The 9,764-nt window shown below is 43.8% G+C and overlaps 1 protein-coding gene across 2 annotated transcripts in view; it reads left to right on the top strand.

Annotated features, from left to right (window-relative positions):
- Positions 1 to 3,688: 3,688 nt before the first annotated feature.
- Positions 3,689 to 9,764, top strand: part of mecr (mitochondrial trans-2-enoyl-CoA reductase) — a 121,232-nt gene continuing 115,156 nt past the window's right edge. For both annotated transcript variants that reach the window (XM_041212937.1, XM_041212936.1), the window contains exon 1: positions 3,689 to 3,890. In XM_041212937.1, coding sequence (XP_041068871.1) covers positions 3,712 to 3,890 — 179 coding nt within the window. In that variant the 5' untranslated portion in view covers positions 3,689 to 3,711. The remainder of the gene's footprint in view (positions 3,891 to 9,764) is intronic.

The raw sequence follows: 9,764 nt of genomic DNA, 5'->3' as shown, positions 1-9,764 counted from the left end.
AGGCTGGTGGGGTGATAAGTGAGGACAAGGGGGACCCTATCATGTTTCTGGGAGGGAGGAGAAGGCGTGAGGGCGGATGCGCGGGAGATGGACCGGACACGGTTGAGGGCCCTGTCAACGACCGTGGGTGGAAAACCTCGGTTAAGGAAGAAGGAGGACATGTCAGAGGAACTGTTTTTGAATGTAGCATCATCGGAACAGATGCGACGGAGGCGAAGGAACTGAGAGAATGGGATGGAGTCCTTACAGGAAGCGGGGTGTGAGGAGCTGTAGTCGAGATAGCTGTGGGAGTCGGTGGGTTTGTAATGGATATTGGTGGACAGTCTATCTCCAGAGACTGAGACAGAGAGGTCAAGGAAGGGAAGGGAAGTGTCAGAGATGGACCATGTGAAAATGATGGAGGGGTGGAGATTGGAAGCAAAATTAATAAATTTTTCCAAGTCCCGACGAGAGCATGAAGCGGCACCGAATTAATCATCGATGTACCGGAGAAAGAGTTGTGGAAGGGGGCCGGAGTAGGACTGCAACAAGGAATGTTCCACATACCCCATAAAGAGACAGGCATAGCTGGGGCCCATGCGGGTACCCATAGCCACACCTTTTATTTGGAGGAAGTGAGAGGAGTTGAAGGAGAAATTGTTCAGCGTGCACCTTACGTCACATCAACAATTTCCAGTTCCCTGGCCCCAACCGCTTCCTCTTCACCATGGACGTCCAATCCCTCTACACCTCCATCCCCCACCAGGATGGTCTGAGGGCCCTTAGCTTCTTCCTCGAACAGAGGCCCGAACAATCCCCATCCACCACTACTCTCCTCCGTCTGGCTGAACTTGTTCTCACGCTGAACAATTTCTCCTTCAACTCCTCTCACTTCCTCCAAATAAAAGGTGTGGCTATGGGTACCCGCATGGGCCCCAGCTATGCCTGTCTCTTTATGGGGTATGTGGAACATTCCTTGTTGCAGTCCTACTCCGGCCCCCTTCCACAACTCTTTCTCCGGTACATCGATGATTACTTCGGTGCCGCTTCATGCTCTCGTTGCGACTTGGAAAAATTTATTAATTTTGCTTCCAATCTCCACCCCTCCATCATTTTCACGTGGTCCATCTCTGACACTTCCCTTCCCTTCCTTGACCTCTCTGTCTCAATCTCTGGTGATAGACTGTCCACCAATATCCATTACAAACCCACCGACTCCCACAGCTATCTCGACTACAGCTCCGCACACCCCGCTTCCTGTAAGGACTCCATCCCATTCTCTCAGTTCCTTCGCCTCCATCGCATCTGTTCCGATGATGCTACATTCAAAAACAGTTCCTCTGACATGTCCTCCCTCTTCCTTAACCGAAGTTTTCCACCCACGGTCGTTGACAGGGCCCTCAACCGTGTCCGGCCCATCTCCCGCGCATCCGCCCTCACGCCTTCTCCTCCCTCCCAGAAACATGATAGGGTCCCCCTTGTCCTCACTTATCACCCCACCAGCCTCCGCATTCAAAGGATCATCCTCTGCCATTTCCGCCAACTCCAGCATGATGCCACCACCAAACACATCTTCCCTTCACCCCCCTTATCGGCATTCCGTAGGGATCGCTCCCTCCGGGACACCCTGGTCCACGCCTCCATCACCCCCTACTCCTCAACCCCCTCCTATGGCACCACGCCATGCCCACGCAAAAGATGCAACACCTGCCCCTTCATTTCCTCTCTCCTCACCGTCCAAGGACCCAAACACTCCTTTCAAGTGAAGCAGCATTTCACTTGCATTTCCCCCAACTTAGTCTACTGCATTCGTTGCTCCCAATGTGGTCTCCTCTACATTGGAGAGACCAAACGTAAACTGGGCGACCGCTTTGCAGAACACCTGTGGTCTGTCCGCAAGAATGACCCAAACCTCCCTGTCGCTTGCCATTTTAACACTCCACCCTGCTCTCTTGCCCACATGTCTGTCCTTTGCATGCTGCATTGTTCCAGTGAAGCCCAACGCAAACTGGAGGAACAACACCTCATCTTCCGACTAGGCACTTTACAGCCTTCCGGACTCAATATTGAATTCAACAACTTTAGGTCGTGAGCTCCCTCCCCCATCCCCACCCCCTTTCTGTTTCCCCCTTCCTTTTTTTTCCCAATAAATTATAAAGATTTTCCTTTTCCCACCTATTTCCATTATAAAAAAAAACCCCCACTAGAGCTATACCTTGAGTGCCCTACCATCCATTCTTAATTAGCACATTCGTTTAGATAATATCACCAACTTTAACTTTAACACCTATGTGTTCTATTGTACTATTGTCGTTGACATCTTTTGATGATCTGCTTCTATCACTGCTTGTTTGTCCCTACAACCACACCTCCCCCCCTCCACCTCTCTCTCTCTCTCTATCTCTCTGCCCCCCACACACACACCTTAAACCAGCTTATATTTCAACTCTTTCTTGGACTCGAACTCAAGTTCTGTCGAAGGGTCATGAGGACTCGAAACGTCAACTCTTTTCTTCTCCGCCGATGCTGCCAGACCTGCTGAGTTTTTCCAGGTAATTCTGTTTTTGTTTTGCATATAGCTGTTTGGCCTCCTCCCTCAATCAACTGAGAGTCTGTAAAATTCAGCTCATCCAAAATTCACATGCCATATCTCATCTTACACCATCACCCCTGTACTTACTGACTTTTATTTGCTCTTGGTCTCAGAACATCGCAGACTTAAAATTCTCATCCTTGTATTCAAATCCCTGATGCCTCCCTCCTCCTTATCTGTAATTTTCTTCAGCCCTACAATGGCAAACTTTCTGTTTTGCTGACTGAATTCTTGCGCATAACCCCCCTATCTCTGTCCCACAGTTGAAGGCTATGTCTTCAGTTGTAGGGCCCCAAATTCTGGAATTTCCTCCCTCAAACTTTGTTTTTCTCTTCACCTCCTTTAAAGTCCATCCTGACTAGCCTTATGGTCACTGCTCATAATAGCTCCTTCTTGGCCTCAGCATCCATATTTTTTTGATTTCTGAAGCGTCTGCACATGTTCTTTCATGTTAAAGATACAAAAGATGCAAATTGAAAACAATAATTAACCTAAAAACACATGCTGAGACAGCACAGTGATATAATGTTGTATACTATTAAGCTGAAATGTGACCCTTTTTAAGCTGCACCCTATCTCTCGATCCAGCCCTAATCCTACAAGATCTCTCTGCTCTTTCAATTCTGGCTCCTTGAGCATCCCTGGATTTTAATTGTTCCACCACTGTTGGTTGTGCCTTGCGCTCTCTGGACCCTGACCCCTGGAATAAAACTCCATAAAACTCGCCACCTCTCTCTCTCTCTCCCTTTAAGATGCTCCTCGAAATCTACCTCACTGACCAAGTTATTCCTAGCATCTCCTTATGTGGCTCGCTGGGTGTCTGTCAAATGTTGTTTGATCAACGCTCCTGTGAAACGCCTTGGGATGGGGACATTTTCACCATGTGGAAGGTTCTGCTGTGCAAATGAAAATTGTTGTTGTACAAGTGCTGGGTTTTCCCATAGCCGTAAAATTTTCCTGAAAAACGTAAGTGAAAAGAATAGTTGTATTGTTTTGAAAGACATGCACTGATATATAATATGTATTATAATTTTTTTAATAAATATAAAGTCCAGTCAGGTGCCCGAGACGTCATTACACCGCGCCCGCCATCACCGTCATCAGAAGGCGCCCTCGGCCGTTACCAGAGCAACGGGGCCATGGCTCTGAGGCGGCTTTGCGAGCGGGTGCTGGGCCCGAGTGGACTGGGAGTCGAGCCTGACACTCGAGGGTTCTTCGTCCGATTACAGGGCCGAGCTTTGGCCAGCTCAGCAGCGGCTCGGGGACGATGCGAAGCTCTGGTTTACCATCAGCATGGCGAGCCGCTCCGTGTGATCCAGTAAGGGAGACTAATTCTGAGGCCCAAGCTAGAATCACAGTAATTCTGCTGGGCTGGGCTGGGCGGGGGGGTGCTGCCAATGTATGTCATCCGGCCTGCAGGTTGCTGTGGAGCCAGCTGGTGGTCCAGTTAAACCGTCACTACATCTACTTTTTACATTCACTCAAGCATCGAAGGAGTGAAGTCGCTGATGGGCGCATGGTCGTGTCTTCGGTTACCTCCGTCCGCCCTCAGGTGTAAATAATCCGATCTGCAGAGTAGGTGCAGCATCGTAGACCCGTGAAATCCCGGAATTACAAATCTGCACCAGTGGGTGTTTCATTTCTCCATGAGTTGGTTCTTCATATTTCAGATCGGAGCTCAGGAAGCATGTGGAAACCGGTCCACAGCAAATGTAATAGGGAGATAGTAACACACAAAAGGTGGCTGTAGTGAAACCATATATACTATATAATTGAAGTCACAACACCAATAAATGACTACCTCCTCACATATTGCAGAATGGCTGGAATTAGATATGAAGCTGATTTTAAAAGGTTTTCTGGTTTTAAAACTTGATAGTTTTTGTAGTACCAGGGAGCCTTTGCTTACCCTGAACATTAGCAATTATGTGCCTTTGGGAAGCTGATCTCTGTTTTATTTATGTACGTAGATTGATGGTGGTGTAACTTAGGTATGCTGGCCACCCTGCCAGGCTTGTATCTGTAACATAGCTGACACCTTGGAAGATCATAGATAATGCTTTAAATTGAGGGAGTGATATAAGGGAAAAATTTGCTCTGATTCAGTGTCAAGAATTCCTAAATTGTATCTCCATGTAAAGCTGGTCAATTTTGATAGATTCTTTTACATTATTTGTTATTGTTTTCAATAGAAAAATTGGACTAGATTGGTGTTGTTTTAATTCCCTTAACCACAAATTAATTGTAAGAGACTAACCTGTAAAAAGGAACTTGCATTTCTGCGGTGCCTTACCATGTCTGGCTGGACCATCCTAAATTGATTTGCCTACAATTAATTAGTGTAGGCAATTATTTTCTGAATTCAGTTACTTGTAATAGTGGCAGGTGATCTTTAACATACATCTGAATTATTGGAACAGACAAACTTGATTTAATTTTTCGCTCAATAGAACCATAGAAAAGTTACGGCACAGAAGAAGACCATTCAACCCATTGTGTCTGTGCCAACCGAAAAAGAAAAGATAAAAAACTAGCTACCTATTTAATCCCACCTTTCAGCACCTGGTCTGTAGCCTTGCAGGTTACAGCATTTCAGGTGCAGATTCCGAGTACCTTTTAAATGAGTTGAGGGTTTCTTCCACCACCAAACCAGGCAGTGAATTCCAGACACTCACCAGCCTCTGGGTGGAAAAGGTTTCCTCATGTCCTCGCTAATCCTTCTACCCACCATGTTAAATCTGTGCCCCCTGGTAACTGATTGGGTCTTTCCTGACTACCCTATCTAGGCATCTCATAGTTTTGTACACCTCAATTAAGTCGCCCCTCAGCCTCCTCTGTTCTGAGGAAAACAACCCTAGCCTATCCTATCCTCACAGTTTTCAAGCTCTGGCAGCATCGATGATGCCCATAATAATCCAAAATTCCCTTGGTACTGCACTGAAATGTCAACCCAGATTATGTCAACCCTGAGATGGGTTTAAACCCACAACATTATTGCTCAGAGTTACAAGATTAAATTTCACAATGGTTTAAAATGATTCTTGGTTGATGAAATACTCCTTTTCTCAATTTGATGGATCAAGATAAGAATGAATACGCCAAGTTGAGTCATACATATGTAAGAACCTGTTTAAAAAATCTATACAATATTCCAATTCACAACAGCATCATTAATGTGCTGCGTTCTGCTGCTAGAAGAGCAAAAGCAAATGTCAGTTGTATTTAATAATGAATATATGGCAGGGTAATCATTTCTTGATCAGTTAAAGCTGCAACCCATAAACATGTACATCAGTTTTCTGCCTCAAATCAATACAAACATGGCAGTATAGCTCTGGAGGCAGGTCTTGTTCCAACTCTGCATTATGTATCTGTCATATTCTGTTTCCCTTTGAGGCTGTTTCATAGCATTAGGGCTTGAAGCTGTGTGTTGTAAGACTTCAGCCTCGTGTTACTAGATTTAACAGGTCTTGGAACTTGTGGTCTGTTCACAAACTTACTGCAGCTGTTTTTATATGTTTTGCACAAGTGAACACTGGCTCTAAAAATATTAAACATGTGCTGAACATTTTTCTTATTTGCCGCCTGTTAATATAACATGGATTTTGGTGGGTACACTTTGAGGTGATCTCACTTGACTTGTCAAAGTACATTGCAGCATCAACAGTGTGTTTTAGTATGTTGATGTGACATTACGATAACAATTTGCATTTATATGGTCCCTTTAATGTAGTAAGACATCCCAAGGGGAGACCGTCTTTGTGTTGCAGCTATGCAAATTATATACAGTAGTATAAATGATAGAAAAACCCTATTATACCCAACCAAAAATTGTAATACTTTATAACTAAATAATGAACAAACTTTATTTCCAGCAATAGGGAAATAGCATATATATGGTTAATGATCTAGGCAGTTTCTGGCTGGTAGAGAGTTGGTGAGGTTGACTACACAAACCTGAGATGTCAAATATTGCATGTCCGACATTCCAGATATTCATTTATTCAATTTAAAATTTTTCTCTGATAATTTATAGTTTTTTCAATTGACATCCTGTTCCTGTAAATTGTACAATTATGACATGATGTGCAGAGAGGCTGTAACTTTTATGGTCCAGGATCTGTTCCTTTAAAAGTTTAAATTATTTGCATACCTCTACCTCTGATAGAACCATGAGGATATATTTTAAATCATTCCTCAAAAATGCTTTTATTTTGTTGAATATTAGTGAATAATGAAACTTTAATGAAAGTCCAAATAGTAAGTTTGATGCCACAATTTCACATTCATCTCTAAATGAGGCAGAACCAAATCATTCAGCATTGCCATGTCCACCATAAAACAGTGAAGAATGGGATGAGGACACTACCAATTTTGAGCGATACTAATATAACTTTGCTAAACCTGTGCAAACAGCAGTAGTTTTTAAGCTAGTTTAAATAATTTTGGAATGGCAATCCAACAGATTGCTAACCTAAAAATGCCTTTAATAACTCCATGCATGCCATTGAGACATTTAAAGAATATTACACGCTGAGCAATTGACTTTTTACCTCCACCAGAGATTTGAAGCACTATAATCATATTTATCCATTACTGGTTAAAGCTGAAGGCATTCCATGCAGTGATAATGTTTCTGTGACTGCAGTTCACAGTTTTATTGGTCTCTGCCTCACGATGCCTATCACAGCACAGCTTGTGCAACAGGGACAAAGTATTACTTAGCCCTGCAACCTTTACTTTGTGTTCATCTTCAGAGCTGTATTAGAAGAGGGCAAGATAGTTTATTGCCCTAATCCTTTTAGGAAAATGTGGTATTCGGACTGGGTTAGAAAGCGGTCGAAGTTATCAATTGAGGAAGAAATAGAAACTACATTTTCCCTTATGAGTATCCAAGGTACTCTTAAACAAAAAAACACTTTCTTAGGCAAATTGAGCAATAGTGATTCAACCCAGAAGAGAGAACTTTTTGATTTAGTCTAATTGACAATCCACATTAGAATAGAATATACGAACATACGAGTTATGAGCTGGAATAGGCCACTCAGCTCTTTGAGTCTGCTACGCCATTCAGTAAGATCATGGCTGATCTGACTATAACCACCTCCCTATCCTAAACTCCAGTGGATACATGCATGGCCTTTCCGATCTTTCCTCATATTGCAACCAGCCCGTTCCTGGTAATAGTTTAGTAAACCTTTTCTGAATTGCTTCTAATGCATTTACATCCTTCCTTAAATAAGGAGACCAGTACTGTACACAGTACTGCAGATATGATCTCACTAGTGCCCTGTACAACTGGAGCATAACCTCCCTACTTGTATATTCAATTCCCCTCGCAATAAACGATAACATTCTACGAGCTTTCCTAATTGCTTGCTTTACCTGCATACTAATCTTTTGCGATTCATGCACAAAAATTTCATTTAAGGGAACTATTTCTGTGTCTTGGCTTTTATCTTTTGCCTGGGACTGCCTTTTGGGAGCTCTCCCTGTCTCCCTCCCTGGTTTAGGATTCCTCCCTGTCTCTCTCCAGTGTCCTGCTCCCTGGGGCACATACAAGATCTTGGCAGTCCGTATCTGGTCATCTGACCTGCCTTAATAATAGAAACTGTCACTGTTGTAAAGCTGTATATTGTACAGTTTAACAGACACAAATGTTGTTTCTTGAACAGCAATCTGGGTTTCTGATAATTTTAGACTTGAGAGTTTGATTCATCCTTTGTACACAGTATGGTAACAGCACAGAAGGAGGTCATTCAGCCCATTGTGTCCATGGCTGCTCTCTGCAAGAACAACTTCTCTAGACCTCAGCCTTTTCCTTATAGCCCTGCAAATTTTTTCTCTCCAGATAATTGCCCAGTTTTCTTTTGAAACCCACGATTGAATCTGCCATTCAGGCAGAGCATTTCAGATCTTAACCACTCACTGTCTAAAAAATGTTTTTCCAAAGGTTGTAATCTCTGGATACTCCCGGTGCCACGTGCTAGTGAGTATAGGAATAGGCAGATAGAGCAGATGAATGCATAGCTAAAGAGTTGGTGCAGGAGGAAGGCTTTAGATTCCTGGATCACTGGGGTTCGCTTCTGCAGAAGGTGGGACCCGTACAAGTCCGAAGTGTTGCACCTGAACTGGAACGGGACCAACATCCTTGAGGGGGAGGTTTGCTAGTGCTGTTGGTGGGTGTTTAAACAAATTAATTTAGCAGGGGATGGGATACAGAGTGAAGGTATAATGGGGGTGTTGCACAGACAAGTATAGAAGAAAAACCAAGCCAGTCTGGAAGGCGCAGCGTATAGTCAAGTTAAGGCACAAGGGAGCATGGGAAGGCTGGATGGCATTTATTTTAATGCAAAGAGTCTTGCGTGTAAGGTAGATTAACACATGGGGATATGATATTGCTATCATGGAGACATGTTTGAGGGAGGAGCAGGACTGGCAGCTCATTATTCTGGGGTATAGAGTATTCAGGTGAGATGGGGTGAGGGGGAGGTTGTAAAAGTGGAGGTGGTGCCGCAATATTGATCAAGGAGTCAATTTCTGCAATAAGGAGGGATGATATCTTAGAAGGTTCCTCAAATGAGGCCATATAGGTGGAACTTAAAAACAAAAAAGGGGCAATCACATTGCTGAGAGTGTACTATAGACCCCCAAAGAGTCAGGGAGAGAAAGAAGGGCCGATATGTAGGCAAATCTCAGAGAACTGTAAAAATGATAGGGTAATAATAGTAGGGGCTTTCAACTTCCCCAATATTGACTGGGATAGACAAAATATGAAAGGCTTAGAGGGGAAGGAATTCTTAAAATGTATCCAGGAGAGCTTTTTAAGCCAGCACGTGGAAAGTCCTGTGAGAGAGGTTAGGTGCTGGACCTAATTTTAGGGAATGTAGCTGGTTAGGTGCTGGACCTAATTTTAGGGAATGAAGCCTGGCAAGTGGTAGAAGAGTCAGTGGGGGAACGTTTTGGGATAGTGACCCCAACTCGGTAAGATTTAAGGTAGTTATAGAAAAGGACAAAGGTGGATAAAGGTTCTGAATTGGGGGAAGGCAGCTTTCAATATGATAAGACAGGATCTGGCCAAAGTGGACTGGGCAGCTACCTGTAGGAAAATCTACATCAGAGCAGTGGGAGTCATTCAAAAAGCTAATAGTGAGAGTGCAGGGCCAACATATTCCCGTAAAGGTGAAGGGTG

The sequence above is a fragment of the Carcharodon carcharias genome, chromosome 19 (assembly GCF_017639515.1).
Source record: "Carcharodon carcharias isolate sCarCar2 chromosome 19, sCarCar2.pri, whole genome shotgun sequence".
NCBI lineage: Eukaryota > Metazoa > Chordata > Chondrichthyes > Lamniformes > Lamnidae > Carcharodon > Carcharodon carcharias.
This window is presented reverse-complemented; position numbering and strand designations above follow the sequence as displayed.